Source organism: Triticum dicoccoides, chromosome 7B (assembly GCF_002162155.2).
Source record: "Triticum dicoccoides isolate Atlit2015 ecotype Zavitan chromosome 7B, WEW_v2.0, whole genome shotgun sequence".
Taxonomy (NCBI): Eukaryota; Viridiplantae; Streptophyta; class Magnoliopsida; order Poales; family Poaceae; genus Triticum; species Triticum dicoccoides.
In genome coordinates this window covers 8,646,280-8,662,843 of record NC_041393.1, presented here as the reverse complement: position 1 = coordinate 8,662,843, position 16,564 = coordinate 8,646,280, and the positions used below count along the sequence as shown (strand labels likewise).

At 43.2% G+C, this 16,564-nt stretch overlaps 1 protein-coding gene and 2 pseudogenes across 1 annotated transcript in view; 1 reads left to right on the top strand and 2 right to left on the bottom strand.

Moving 5' to 3' along the window:
- Positions 1-13: 13 nt before the first annotated feature.
- On the bottom strand, positions 14-2,485 carry LOC119338496 (annotated as a pseudogene).
- A 2,511-nt stretch (positions 2,486-4,996) lies between these two features.
- Positions 4,997-5,135, top strand: LOC119342429 (annotated as a pseudogene).
- An 8,146-nt stretch (positions 5,136-13,281) lies between these two features.
- LOC119338495 overlaps positions 13,282-16,564 on the bottom strand; it is an 11,801-nt gene continuing 8,518 nt past the window's right edge. Inside the window, exon 5 of the mRNA XM_037610822.1 lies at positions 13,282-13,568. Within this exon, the coding sequence (XP_037466719.1) occupies positions 13,549-13,568 (20 nt within the window). The 3' untranslated portion in view covers positions 13,282-13,548. The remainder of the gene's footprint in view (positions 13,569-16,564) is intronic.

Here is a 16,564-nt window from a genome sequence, read left to right as displayed (position 1 = left end):
TACAAATGAAGATTCAGATGACCTGTTATGTAATAAGCATCGTATGAGTCAAAGATACTTAGAAATCAGTTTATGATCATAACATCATAAGTAATTATTCATGTGTGTATATCAAAATTATCAAGGAATCAAGGATTCGGTATGAAACAAGTCAGACAAACTGATCAAAATTCAAACTCTGACTATTTGAAAGCAAAGAAACTTACCGGTGATTTATAGTCCTGCAACTCCAATAAGTCACCTGGTTTGTCGTCTTTGAATTTAGCTATAGGTGAGAAGAACTAAGAACAAATGAAGTACACAAATGGAAGTAACTAGTGTGTTTTGAAATTAGCAGACATCCCACCCAGGGGGGAAATGCATTTCAGCAAACCATAAAAATCGAACAATCAAAAGAATACCTCTCTCGACATTGCTTGCCTATACATCCACCCATGGTGTACTTCTGTGTCTAGGAGCGTGTCGTGAACTCATACTTGGCCCAATCAGTCTTGTACATGTGAGCAATCTCAGGCACTAGAGGATCATTGGGGTTGGGGTCTGTCAGCAACGAACAGATTGATAGGAGGACCTGTTAACAGAGACGGGTATGTGAGATTAAGTTGCTGAAGGAACCAAGCTTATATCAGCAACAAGCTTTAAGAAAAAAATGGAACAACCAAGCTAGGAATGCAGATCATTACCTTTGATATGGTCAAAGTCGGGCTACACTATTCCTTGAGAATGTCAAGGCAAACGCTGCTGTTGCTGTTGATGTTTGGGTGGAACACCTTGGTGCGGAAAGAGACCTGAAATATGTTCATGTCTGAATGTCAGAAAAAAATAGATAAGATAGCAAGCAGCAGCAAACTAATTGTTTGAGGACCCCCAAGGCATTTGTGTAATAGCAATTCCAATATCAATATGAACTCTTTTTTACAAAGGTTAGCTTGGTACACCGGAAATTACCTTCGGGGGCTTGAAGGGATAATCCAGTGGGAAATGGATGTTCACCAAAAATAGACCACCAGTGAACGGGTTGTCTGAGGGTCCCATGATAGTGGTCTGCCAGTGGAACATGTCCTCACCTACAGGACCTGCCCAAATAAAAGGAAAGTAATACAGTATTACACAACAGTCAGACAAGCATATGTATGAAGCCAGTCATGTATGAGTAAGAAACAAGTCATATTTGCTACAAGATCAAACAGCACCCAGCTTTAGTTATGTGTGAACAAGTTCAGAATTAGGCATGAAATTATATTATCAAGGGTTATCCATCATATACACGTCCAGTACAATGATTAGAATAATTCAAAGTTCACTGATCTTAATTTCAAGAGGTTAATGGAACCAACTGCTGTATTAAAAAACATTAAGTCACCCAGGAGGCCAGGACATCCACTGAAGCCACTTATTCTCCACAAAAACACAGAACATTAGGTTTACACACATTATGAATGCTAAAGTTGCTTCAGTAATTATATTTCTTCCTGTATGCATGGATATACCAAGGAAAATAGGTGACCATTACAACCTCACCTACTAAAACATAGGCCACTCTTGATGATTCTCTCTATTGGTTAGGGTGGTACCATTCATGTTTCTCAAATCAGATTTACACAACATTAATAATGCTAAAGTTGCTTTAGTAATTATATTTCTTCCAGTATGTATTGATAGACCAAGGAAAGCAGGTGATCATTGCAACCTACTAAAAGAGAGGCCACTTTTGACAATTCTCTCTATTGATCAGGCTAGTATTGTTCGTGTTTCTCAAATCAGATTTAAACAACATTACCAAAGATAAAGTTGCTTAAGTAATTATATTTATTCCAGTATGTGTTAATAGACTAAGGAAGACAGGTGACCATTGCCACCTCACCTCCTAAAACATAGTTCACTCTCAAAAATTCTCCCTATTGATTTGGTTGGTACTGTTTATGTTTCTTAAATAGTCTAGTCCATGCCTAACAGATTAGATTGGCACCGTTTATGTTTCTTAAATAGTGCTAGTCATGCCTAACTGCCCATATAAACTGTGAAGTCCTTGGCAATTTTAATTTCTTTTGGTTATGGCAGTTAAGATAGCATATAGTGCTACAGGGTGGTGCATGTTCTGCCCATGTGGTACTGACTGTAAACTGTAATAAGGTTGGCATACTTTATAACCTAACAGAACAAAATCCAATGGTTTTTTAATGACCTGCTCAGAAGATACATCACACACTTGACATGAGTCAATCATAATAGTAGTCCATGTACAGTTCATAAGCAGTATTCTCCACCAATCAATCCAGCAAACCTAAAAGCACTGCCAGAGCACAGGTAAATAATCGACAACCTAACCCCCATGACCAGTAACAACAGTTAACAACCAGACCACGCCAACAGCGCGCTCATCCAGACGCAATACAACTCTATAAAACATCTACACGGGAATCAAACGGGGAAGAGGGGAAATCACCTGCGCAGAGGTGGGAGGATCCTTCTTCAGGTCCTTGCAATGAGACCATTTTGTTGCTCCATACTTGCTTACAAGATCAATAATTTTGTCATCTTCCTGTAGAAAAAATATCATAATCACAAATATAACTATAAAATGTGCAAAAGGTTTTTTTTTCAAGCAAAGTGAGGAGTGCAGTGCCAAACCTCTTGAGTCCAAGGACCTTTGATGAGTTCAGGGTTAAGAACCTTCTGCCATGGATGTAAATATTGTACCTCTGTCCTATCCAGAAAGAGCTCGGCTGCGTAGATAGATGCCGACACAATATGTGAGCTCACCACACTTGCATATACAGAACATCATCCAAGCAAGTATGGCATTACTATATATTCCCTCCGTTCCAAAATAGATGACTCAATTTCGTACTAACTTTAGTACAAAGTTGGGTCATGTATTTTGGAATGGAGGGAGTAACTAGCTAAAATGTGGGCTATGCATTCATAAGGTTACCCTTACCAGCCATGAGATAAACATTTGTGTAAAATATAGGAACGAGTTAAATTTGAGAGGGATTATCATCCAAACACATACCAGGTTGATGAGCGATCCACGGCTTAAGTTAAAAACACCAGAAGCACACAATCAGAACAATGATAATGAATCAAATTAGGCATCATGAAAACATCCATGCAAATATCAGGTGCCAATGTAAAGAATGTAAAGAATGTAAATATACATGCGCTATATGCCAACTCACCATCAGTGTCCTTATCAACACAATAAAGAGCAAATGTGATATGTCCAGATCAACATGTCTGTACCTTAAATACTTATAAAAGCATTATTCCAAGGACTGGACAACAGCAATACCAAAAAGAGAATATGATACCAACATAAGACATAATCACAAAAAAGTTTTGAAAAAGAATAGTGCAAGGTTTGTTACCTATGATCAGGAACTACGAATACCAAAGTTTGATACCAATCAACAAACAACAATCAATCAATCAATCAACAAACAACAAACAGAAATCAATCAATCAATCAACAAACAACAATCAATCAATTTGGATATATTAAAACTATGCACTTTTTCAGCCCTTACAGACCATCAGTACTTCCAGCCGTCCAATTATCACTTCTAGGCAATTCTGGCCGTTAGATTAGCTCTTAATCCCACCTCCGGTTTCTCAGATCGATACAAATGAGCGCTAACATCATGGGCCGCTGCTCTGGTGACAATTTTGGGCGTTGCGTATTAAATTGGGCTGCCCCACTGCTCTGGTGAGATTTATCTAGCCCAGTCTCCACTAAAGACAGCCCATGTAGTTGACTGGATTGACATGCTCCCCTAAAAAAAGACCGGATTGACATAGTAGGAGTACAACGGTGCGCGCTACCTTAACCACACCTGACACCTCACCCCTTCTGACCCCTAAAAAAACCTTCCGACCTTCCTCCTTCTCTCGCGCCTCTTCCTCTTCTACGCGGATCGCACCTTTGACGGCGGCGCATCAAGTCCCCATGACTGCCTCTTCCTCTCCAACGTGGATAGAAACCACGACGGTGATACATCAGCTTCCCCACGCTCGTCGCGGCCCTCTTGCGCGCAGGCTCCAGAGGCACGCACAGCGCCTGCGCCAGTGGCTGGAACGCCGGATCCCTGTGGAACCACAACGGCCATCGTAGTCCCGCCGCCACCGTCTAAGGAGCGCAACGGCCACGAATCCAATCCAGATCCACAGGAAGATTGATCTGTCCTTTGAAGTTGTGCAATAAATTTCGAGATCCAGGTTCTTCGTTAGATTGACATGTTGGTTTGGAGTTTAACATGTTAAATTACAGGCTTGATATGTTGTAACGTGACACATATGTAATGTGTGCGTGGTGTGTTGTATCTAGGCAGGTTGTTAGGATAGATAGATCCTCTCTTGTATAGTCTTGGAGTATGGATCAAGTCTACAACAACCTAGCAGCATCATGTACTTGTTTGCCTATATAACACGCACGCGTCCCTGCGGTATGCATATGCTTCCAACCATAGTTCTTTCACGGTAATCAGAGCCATCCTCGAACGCATCCAAAGCCATGTCATCTTCAAGCTCCTTCCCGTCATCGCCATTCGCGCACGCTGCCACCGAGAAGCTGACGAAGGGCAACCAAGCCCTGTGGCGGGCGACGGTGCTCTCGGCCATCCGTGGAGCACAGATGGCCAAGTACCTTGACGTCGAGCAGCCGCCACCTCCCATGCAGATCGATGTGGATTCCTCCGATGGCAAGACGACGACAAAAGCCCCGAACCCCGAATTCTAGACCTGGTATGCACAAGATCAACAAGTCTTTTCCTATCTCCTCACGACTCTCCCTCGCGAGATAGCTATCCAGGTCGCCTCATGTCACACCTCTGCTGAGCTCTGGAACATGGTGGAAGGGATGCTTGCGTCCCACACTCGTTCCTTGACCACCAATGTTCGGATCGCCCTCGCAAACTTGCAAAAGGGCAACTCCTCCATCACCGACTATGTCGGGAAGATCAAGTCTCTCTATGATGAGTTGATTGCTGCAGGGACGAGGGTGGACGACGACGACATCGTCTCCCACATCCTGGCCGGGCTAGACGAAGACTACGACCCGGTGGTGTCGGACATGTGTTCCTGGGTGGAGCCGGTGACCGTGACTGAGCTGTTCTCGCAGCTGCTGAGCTTCGAGACGAGGCTCAATCTTCGCGGTGGGGGTTCACAATCCTCTGCCAACGTTGCTACTCGAGGCCGTAGAAATGGCAATGGCGGTGGTGACCGCGGCCGCAGACAAGGCGGCAACGGTGGTGACCGCGGCGGACGTGGCGGCGGCTACTCCAAGCCTGGAGGACGCGGCGGCGGTCACATCGGCAACAACGGCGGCGGAGGCAACTACAACAACAACCATGCCTCTGCTCCCAGGGTCCAGTGTCAGATCTGTGGCAAACTGGGCCATCCAGCTTGGAAGTGCTGGAAGCGCTACGATGAATCCTACCAAGGCATGGAGGAGAAGTCGGCCAACCTCGCTGCACCGCAGTACAGGGTGGACACAAACTGGTATCTGGACAATGGTGCCACTGATCATATCACAGGAGACTTGGAGAAGCTGACTGTACGCGATCGCTATAGTGGAAACGAGCAGATTCATACTGCAAGTGGTTCAGGTATGGTTATAAAACACATTGGTCATTCGGCTATTCATACTCCTGATCGAGATCTTCTCCTAAACAACATCCTTCATGTCCCTCAAGCCAACAAAAGCCTAATCTCTGCTAGCCGCCTTGCTGTTGACAATGATACTTTTGTTGAAATTCATCCTCACTCTTTTCTTGTTAAGGAACGAGGAACGAAGAAGGTGCTCCTTCGAGGCAGGGGTAGAAGAGGACTCTACCCGGTTAGGCACACGGGATCCGACGCCAAGAAGCACATGCTCAGTGCCACCAAGCTATCCTCAGATAGGTGGCACCGGCGTCTAGGCCATCCATCTCCTCTTATTCTTAGCAAGATCATTAGCAAGAATAATCTCCCGTGTGCAAATTCTTTCAATAAAGATTCTGTTTGTGACACCTGTCAAAAAGGCAAAAGTCACCAGTTGCCTTATCCAAAATCAATAAGTGAATCAAAATTTCCTTTAGAACTTGTGTTTTCTGATGTTTGGGGTCCTGCTGTTGAAACAGTAGGAAGAAAAAAAATATTATGTGAGTTTCATCGATGATTTCAGTAAATTCACATGGATATACTTGATCAAACACAAGTCCGAAGTTTTTCAAAAGTTTCATGACTTTCAAAATCTAGTAGAACATCAATTTGATCGTAAGATCCTCGCTCTACAAACAGATTGGGGAGGGGAGTATGAAAAGTTGAACTCCTTCACCAAGATAGGCATATCTCATCATGTTTCGTGTCCTCACGCTCACCAACAAAATGGGTCAGCCGAGAGGAAACATCGACACATTGTCGAAGTAGGTTTGTCTCTTCTTGCTCAAGCCTCTATGCCCTTAAAATTTTGGGATGAGGCCTTTATTGCGGCAACCTACTTGATAAACCAAATTCCTAGCAAAGTCATCAAGTTTGAGACACCCTTTGAAAAACTCTTTCATGAAAAACCCAATTATTCCATTCTTAGAATTTTTGGGTGTGCTTGTTGGCCGAATCTACGGCCTTACAATAATCATAAACTCCAATTCCGTTCTAAGCAATGTGCTTTTCTTGGGTACAACAATCTTCACAAAGGGTTTAAATGCCTTGACATCTCCACGGGTCGAGTTTATATCTCTAGGGATGTTATCTTTGATGAAAATATTTTTCCCTTTGCTAGCCTTCATCCAAACACCGGAGCTCGTCTTCGTGCCGAAATTCTATTGCTTTCTTTGGAGTTATTAAATCCTTCTCATCATGGGGGTGAATGTTTTGATGATGATGTGTTTAATAACACTAATACTGCCACTAACAAAGGTTGTTCTGATGGAAACAGTGAAAAAAAAAACAGCACTCCAAATCGTCATTTTATGCAGCAGATGAGTCCAAACAGGCTTGACACGGGAACCGAAGCAGATCCCGCTGCCGCGCTGGATCCCGAGAGATCTGGCGGCGGCGCAGACCCTGGCGCAGAACCTGACGCAGGATCTCCTCCGACACCACCAGGCGCTGGGCCAATGGCCAGCCAGCCGACGCGCGACACACAGCGCCGGTCTCCCGTGCGGGGCGGCAGTTCCAATGCAGCGGCGCCCTCCTCCGACAGCTAGCGACGATCGGTTGGGTCCGGGTCGCTTTCCACCGTGGGCCCCTCCACCATAGGCAATGATGGCGCGTCTTCGACACGCCTGTCACCTGCGCTGCGGGATTCGGTGGACCCGTCGTCTGGCGCACGGGTGCGCGATCCCACGCTGGATTCGGTGGACCCAGCCCCTGACACACAGGCATGTGATCCCATGCCCGATCGGACGACAGCCGAGGCGGATTCTCTGCTGGTACGAGGTGGTGGATCCTCTACACCAACCACCGGATCCCCTGTGGCTACACGCCCAAATACACAGGCTAAAAAAGGTGTTTTGAAACCCAAAATTCCTACTGATGGAACTGTCAGGTATGACAAAAATTTCAAAGTTGCAAATTTTGCTGCTGCTCGAGAACCTTGTAATCCAGTAGAAGCCTTGCAAGATAAGAACTGGAAAAATGCTACGGAGGTAGAATATGATGCACTCATGAAAAATAGAACCTGGCATCTAGTTCCACCTAGACTAGGTAGAAATATTATAGATTGTAAATGGGTATATAAAATTAAAAGGAAATCTGATGCCACTATAGATAGATACAAAGCTAGACTAGTGGCTAAAGGCTTTAAGCAACGCTATGGTATTGACTATGAGGATACTTTTAGTCCGGTTGTTAAAGCAGCTACTATCAGATTGGTTTTGTCTATTGCTGTGTCTAGGGGATGGAGCCTTCGCCAATTGGATGTTCAGAATGCGTTCTTACATGGCGTTCTCGGGGAAGAGGTTTATATGAGACAACCACCTGGTTTTGTGGATAAAACTAAACCACAACATGTGTGTAGGTTGGACAAGGCCTTATATGGATTAAAACAGGCACCCAGGGCATGGTATTCAAGGTTGAACTTGAAACTTCAACAACTTGGTTTTCGGCCCTCCAAGGGAGACACCTCCTTGTTCTATTTCAGGAAAGGGAAGGTGATCATCTTTATGCTCATTTATGTAGATGACATAATTGTTGCCAGCTCCTCTCAAGAGGCTACCTTGGCTTTGCTTAAGAATTTGAGAAATGAGTTTGCCTTAAAGGACTTGGGCGAATTGCACTATTTCCTAGGCATAGAAGTAAAAAAGATACATGGTGGTATTATGCTAACCCAAGAAAAGTATGCAACAGAGATACTTAAGCGTGTAGGGATGAAGGATTGTAAACCTTCCAGTACACCTCTGTCTACTACTGAACAGTTGTCATTACATGAAGGAGAATTGCTAAGTCCAGAGGAAGGAACAAAATATAGAAGTATAGTTGGGGCACTACAATACTTAACATTGACAAGACCTGATATAGCTCTTTCTGTTAATAAGGTTTGTCAATTTTTGCATTCTCCTACATCTCTGCATTGGACAGCTGTTAAAAGGATACTCAGATATATTCAAGGAAGTGTTGGAACTGGCCTTAAAATATGCAGGTCACCATCAACAATAGTGAGTGCCTTCTCTGATGCAGATTGGGAAGGATGTCCTGATGACAGAAGATCCACTGGTGGATTTGCTGTCTTCTTTGGTTCTAATCTTGTATCTTGGAATGCAAAGAAGCAAGCTACAATTTCCCGTTCCAGCACTGAAGCAGAATACAAGTCACTAGCAAACGCAACAGCTGAGGTAATGTGGGTAGAAACCTTGCTTGATGAATTGGGAATTGCAAGGCCATGCGTCTCCTGCTTATGGTGTGATAATTTGGGTGCAACTTATCTCTCTGCGAATCCTGTGTTTCATGCAAGAACGAAGCATATTGAAATTGACTTCCACTTTGTTCGTGAAAGAGTTGCAAGGAAGCTTTTGGACATTAGGTTCATTCCAACAGGAGATCAAGTTGCTGATGGCTTCACGAAGCCCCTTCAAGCTCTACAACTTCAAGCCTTCAAGAACAATCTCAACCTTGATGTGTTTAGATTGAGGGAGGATGTTAAATTACAGGCTTGATATTTTGTAATGTGACACATATGTAACGTGTGTGTGGTGTGTTGTATCTAGGCAGGTTGTTAGGATAGATAGATCCTCTCTTGTATAGTCTTGGAGTATGGATCAAGTCTACAACAGCCTAGCCGCATCATGTACTTGTTTGCCTATATAACACGCACGCGTCCCTGCGGTATGCATACGCTTCCAACCATAGTTCTTTCATAACATGCATCTAGGTCGGGCTCTTGGCAGGTGACTATGAACTTGGAGAATGAAGCTTCATACAAGAGCGTGGTGATGACCTCTAGCTTGGTAGTTCTGGTAAGTGTGTTAACTCCATCTCCATACAAAGAGGAAAGGTTCTTTTCAAAAAATACAAAGAGGAAAGCTTGCATTCAGCTGATAGATCTTGCGTGAATTATAATCATTTCCTATACGTATATATTTTTGGCATGATGATTTGAGTGTTGATCTGTACATTGTAATAGGCTAATAGGTTTACTAATTACTTCTGGTAGTAGCATTAGTCGTTCTGCTGATATAGTCTATATGTGGGCAGAAACATATTTTGTGTTGGCCAGCATTTTGGTATTGCCCCTAAAGGCCTCAAAGGAGTGTACGGAGTATAGTTAGAAACTTGGTATGTTGTATCTCAGTAATGAGATCCGGGTTGATTCCAACTGAAAGCAATGTATAGAGTATAGTTAGAAACTTGGTATGATGTATGCATATTTTAGAAACTGCTGTTTCATGGTTGGTGGTGGATACTGATATGCCGCAGAAAACATTTTTTTGCACTTTGTATAATTAGAAATAAAGTTCAATCAATACATAGGATGACCCATTTTGAAATATGTCTTTTTAAGTCAAACTAGAAATATAAACGATTTGTGCCTCTTGCTGCTAATTTAGGACTTCAGGTTGGATATTCTCTCTATAAGAACTGATCATCTACATGCTCTAGGTATATGAATTTTTTTAGTACTGCCTTTTTCCGTTTTGACATGGGAATGTTTCCTTCTGTTACAGATTCAGAAATAAGAAGTTGCCCTTGGTTGATTTTTCAACCATTGTATCATTGCATCATGATGCTTTGAAAGATGATGCAACCTACGAACAATATCCAGATGATCTCTTTCAGCTTAACATGTTCGATGTTGAACAGTGCTATTTTAATATGAGCTGACCCTGATCCTCTTGAACTATCTTATCATACACTGATGTGCTTTTTTGTTTTGTAATTTGCTGCTAATATTTCTACTTCTGTGGATGTTTTTTTAGGTTTGAAGTTTATTGGCCGAGGCCGACGTTTATTGTTCCTAATTGAAGGTCTACTCGGATCCTAAGCATCGTATTGGCTACATTCACAACTGTGGTAGGTTGTCTATCTCTTCTCCAATTTTGAAAGCATATAAGTATTACTTCTTAATCAAAGAAAATGAGCATACATGTGTTGTTTCTTGGACTTGTTTTTCTATCTTGAGTTGGACAATAAGATGTTTTATTTGAACTGTAATTGTACAATAAGATGTTGATTGTAAGTCCCGCCTATTAATTCATAATGAGGTCTCGAATTTCTGTTTTGTCACTTGATGGGTGATGTACAACGCTTCTTGTATGGGATTGCATGCATGTCGGCAAGTGAGCAGGAAGTATGCAACAATTTATTTGCATCAGTCTCATCTCAATGATGTTCGTATTTTTATTATCATATGCAAGGTTGTCAGAATCACGATTTTGAATCGGGTCGGAGCTCCGATGGTAGGATCGCAAATCGTAGAATCTTCACTATTAGGATCGTATAAATGTAGATTCTATGAACTAGAATCGTAGAATCAAAGGGGTTAGTTTGGACCGTAAAGTCGTAGAATCGTATAAAAGAATCGCGTTTCTGGCAACCTTGATTATATGCACATTTTGTCTTTATTTTCTCCATTCTTTCTTTGCTGAACCAAATAGTCTAAACATATTGTTGAACATGCTTTGGTTGAAACATCAAACAAGACTATCCATTACAAAGTTGCGGATGGACTCGATTGATATGGACTCAGATGGGAACATTATTTCCAAGAAGGATCAAATTATGAGTCATAGTTTTTGTATTAGCTTTTCCGTGCTTTCCTTTTGCTAATACCCCGCTACTCAGGATTGGAAGAGCATGATGATTTGCATGCATCTTCCCATTAGGTGTCGCAAGGTATTAGTGAGGTTCCACATCAAAGGTGCAGAGGATATTGTTATATCGTTTCACACCGATATCTCATAAGATTTCTACATTACTTATTTTGTATTTGCCTTGCAATTTTGCAAATCTACCACAAGTAAGAACAAAAATCAGGTTACGGCAGCAATGATTCTCACAACCGTTTTTCAATTGTGCATTTCCTTATTTTCCTCACACTTTTGCTACTCAAGGTTTGATGAGCATGATGGCTTGCAGTATTCCTTTTAGGTGTTGCAAGATATTGATGATGTTTCACTTCCATCGTTGCAGAACATATGGCTCCTTTGAGATTGATCTTCCATGGTAATTTAAAAACTATGTGTTGGTTGGCACAACTTATCGTTATGGGCTATGCGTTTAGAACCACTTGATTCACTTTATGAACCGGTGATAAGTTATCACTTTCTTTCTAATACTTTGTTTCTTTCATCATATATATGATGTTACTATTAGTTATGTTGTCCTAACTCTATGATTTTCTTTTTAGACCTTATTTATTTTGTAACTAATTATAGTCCTTGTCAGCATTCGTCCCATGAATGTCACGCACTCCACAAGAATTAAGCAGATGCACTAGCTTTGTCCAATTCTTCTTTGTTTTCTGAATATGGTGGCCCCTTCTTAGATGCTTGCAAAGGTCTCATTATTTCACCATGTATTCAATGGAACTATCAAAACGTCTTATATTTAGGAACAGAGGGAGTAACGCTTATCATATGTCTTGCAGTACTAATTAGTTGTATTTACTATGTATGTTGTTGTACCAAGCTAATTTGTATAGATTTATGGTTTTCCTGACTATATATGAGATTTCTTTTGATTACCCACTAATGTATTGTTATGTTTATGGTAATTTAAAATGTATCATGTGATCATATATTTATGAAAATTCTGATTATTTCATTGTACAAACTGACGGGCGCGGAAATGCGCGCCATCAATGATCTAGTCAATCTTAATAACCATACACAAACAGCAATCAATCGTAGCATCTCAAGGCAAAATTGTAAGAGATATGGTTAATAACTTGAATAAAACACACCATGGCTAGTACACTAACACAAGTGATATCAATATTCCTAGATTTGAATCAGTGAACTTCAAAAGGGAACAAAGAACAGTAGAAATGCAGTATTGTCGAACGCCATGGTAAACATGGTTATTGATTAGGGAAAACAAACAGGGAAAAGGGTGCTCTGATGAGTGGATGCATTGGATATGAAAACAAACAGGGAAAACGTGATTATGATGCATTGGATGCCAAATCGGCCACGCAAAGAAGTGGAAACCAAGCAAGTGATTGTTACAAGAGTCAAGCTTTTCTGCTCATCCTATCATCCTAATTTATCAGCAGGAGAGAAGCCTCACATCAAGGTAACCACGCCCTACATGGTTTGCACTCCTGAACACGAATCATATACTGGAACATAAGCAAAGCATGATGACAAGAAACAAGTTGAACACACATCATCATCATACATTGGAACATAAGCAAAGCATGATAACAAGAAACAAGTTGAAAAGAACAGCATCAGAACAACCGTAGCAGACAAGAACAAGATTCGCTGCATCTTGGACGGGAGCACACGCGCCTGTCAGTAGAACAAGAATCGACAGAGGGCAAGCAGAGTATCACAAGGGCGCATGCGTTTGGGATATGAAAATAGCCGACGGACAACGCGGGCAGGATCGTTAGATAATAGAAGCGCACGCACAAGTTTTTCAAATAGAAACACAAGAACCATCGCTCCACCGCTAACACGAAACGCAGGCTCGTCAGATAACAGGAGCGCACGAAACTCACGTAGGATAAATGATGAGGTGGAGGAGAGAGAAATCATAAGAAAAGGCTTGTCAATAAGAGAAGACAAGAGATGATCTCTTAACACAATATGTCTCACCATATTTTTAGGAATAGCTAGTTTTTTTAGAGAAAAGGCCAAGGCCCGACTTTATAGATAAAGCCACCAGGCAGCGTCACGGATACCACAGGTTCACAGGAAATCATAACCACACAGAGGAGTTTAAGAGAAATCTAAGCAAGCATGATACAGGCAACTACCATACACAGCGCGCAGGCCGGGGAGGAGAAAGACCAAATGTCCGCAAATGACAACACCAAATTATACGGCAGGGTTCGTCCCGGATATCTGAGAAGCCGAAGCCCGAATTTTGTTGATGAGCAGGTCCAGGGCGTCCCAATCAGGCTCCTTAGTCAATGATCTCCACTGCTGCAAGAATATACATGATTTGAATAGAACATCAGCAGGTTTAGATGGGAAGGTAAGCTCAATAGTAAATTTGTTTCTAATATTCCATAAGGCCCAGCATAAGGCTCCCAAGCCAACCCAAAATACCCTCTTGGTGACCCCGACCAAAGTTTTAGCTAGAGTTCTAATATCAGAAAAAGAGGAGGGATTCCAAGAAACCCGAAGCCAAGATCTGACGCAAGACCAAACTAATTTGGCAAGTACACAGTTGAAAAAGATGTGGTCGGAATTTTCCAAGGCCCCACACAGGTTACAGAATTCAGAGCCCGGCCCATTGCGTTTTTTGATCTGATCAGCAGTAGGGAGGCGACCACAAAAGGCCTGCCAGAGAAAAACCTTAATTTTCGGAGGAACCCTTGATTTCTAGACACAAGAGAATCTAGCCGAGGGGGTACCACCAATGAGTCTAGAATACAACGACTTAACAGAAAATTTACCAGAGGCCAAAAGTGGCCAAAACACGGAGTCAGCCGACTCCGAGAGCACGGGGAAGAGGGCAGAGAGGCTTTGCCAATATTCCAACTCTTCAGGAGACAGAGCCCGACGGAAAGCCAAATCCCAATTATTAGCAGCCAGCTCCGCGATGGAGATCTGCGATTGGGACAATAAGAAAACAGAATCGGAAAGCTCACGGCAAGTGGGGCATCCCCAGACCACCAATCCAACCAAAAACGAACAGCAGACCCATTCCCGACAGAAAACTTGACATGCTCCAAAAAAATCGGCCTAACTTTAACAAGAGCTTTCCAGAACTGAGAACCACGTCGCGCAGGAGCAAACATAGGATTGGAGTGGGGGAAATATTTGGCCTTAAGAATCGAAAACCACAGCGACCCGGGCCCCACAGTCATAATTTTCCACCACCACTTGATGAGCAAACACATGTTCATCACCCTAGTGTTAATAATGCCTAACCCCCCAAGGTTTTTAGGCCTACACATCAGTTGCCACTTAACCAGCCTATATTTTCTTTTGTTATCAGCTGAATTCCAGTAGAAGCCACCCCTATGTTTGTCGAAGCCAGAATGCACGCCATTCGTGAGAAGATAGAAGCCCATAAGATACATAGGGAGAGAAGACAGGTAAGAATTGATTAAAGCCACTTTGCCTGCATTGGTATTATATCTACCCCTCCATGGGAGCACCCTGTTTCCTACTTTAGCAACCACCGGAGCGAAGTCCTTCGCATGAAGGATAGCAGGAGAGATAGGAAGTCCTAAATACTTGAAAGGGAAAGAACCTAAAGCGCAATTAAGGAGCCTGGCAACCCTCAAGGCTTCCGCCCCGTCCACACCCATCACCAGAACCTCACTCTTGGCGAAATTGATCTTCAGACCCGAAACAGCTTCGAAACACAGCAAGATGAATTTAATATTGGCAATACAGGCATTATCCAAGTCCACCAATATGATTGTATCATTAGCGTATTGCAGATGGGAGACACCTTCCGGCAGAAGATGGGAGATCACGGGGGTAATGTGCCCACAACGGGCCGCCTTGGAGAACATGCAAGAGAAGGCGTCGACCACAAAGTTAAAGAGAGCCGGGGAGGCTGGATCCCCTTGGCGAAGGCCCCTGCCATTCGCAAAGAAGTTACTAATAACGCCATTCACAGCAACAGCAGTATGGCCACGCGAGACCAACTGCATGATACGATGGACATAAGCACCGTCGAACCCTTTGGCAAGAAGGACCTGCTTGAGGAAAGGCCAACTGACCGAGTCATACGCTTTTTCAAAGTCTAACTTAAGAATAACCGCTTTAGCTTTCCGCGCGTGAAGGTCGTGAACAATCTCATGAAGGGAAAGAATGCCATCTAGAATGAATCGCCCTTTGATAAAAGCAGATTGAAAGGGGCTAATAACTCTATGCGCAACCGGGGACAGCCGATTCGCAAAGCCTTTGGAAGGGAATTTGGCAAAGTTGTTAATCAACGCTATAGGCCGAAATTGGGAAATAACATCAGCACCCTTGACCTTCGGAATCAGGGATATTACAGCGTAATTCAGACGAGAGATATCGACAGTCCCAAGACAGAAACCCTGAATAACGCTACACACCAACTGTTTCAACTAGGGCCAAAATCTCCGAAAGAAAGGAATGGAAAAGCCATCTGGCCCAGACGCTGCATTGGGGTTAGCAGAATTAACCACGTCCCAGATTTCCTGATCAGAGAGCGGGATCATCAAGGAGGCATTCTCCTCGGGGGAAATTTTAAGACCAGAACTCCAAAGGTGGGGGGAAATGGACAAGCCCGATTGAGGTTTAGCCCCTAACAAAGACGAGAAGAAATCCACTACATGAGCTAGAATCACCGACTGATCAGAGGAGCGCACACCATTAATCATCAGACTGTTAATGTCACAGCGCCTATGCCTACCGTTCGCAATCGCAAAAAAATATGCAGTAGGAGCGTCCCCTTTGAGTGTCCAATTAAGAGTGCCCCTCTGGCGCTAGTAAATCTTAGCCTGATGGTGCAGCTGCAAAAGTGCAGCCTCCAGATTATAGCGAACGGCCCATCCATCGCCAGAGAGCCCAATAGAGTCAGCAGTACGATCCAGCTCCAGGATCTGATTTTCAAGAAAGGCTTTGGAGCGTCGATCCTCCGCCGCACGGTTACGCGACCACCCTCTAAGAAATTTGCGAAGGGAATAGGAGCAAGAATGCCAGTCATCCAGAGGGCCAAAGGAGCGGAGGTTGGAGGAAAGGGAGTGGGAAATTTTCGCAGCGACCATATCGACAAAGCCGTCAACCGACAGCCAAGAAGCATCAAACTGAAATCTAGCCGGAGGTCTATTGCAGATGGAACCATCGTCAAGAATCAAGGGGGTATGATCAGACCCGACAATGCATTTAGCGAGAAGATAAGACCTAGGGAACAGGGCATCCCACCTGGGACCAAGGAAAACACGATCCAACACGAATCTAATAGGGTCAGCCTGATGATTAGACCAAGT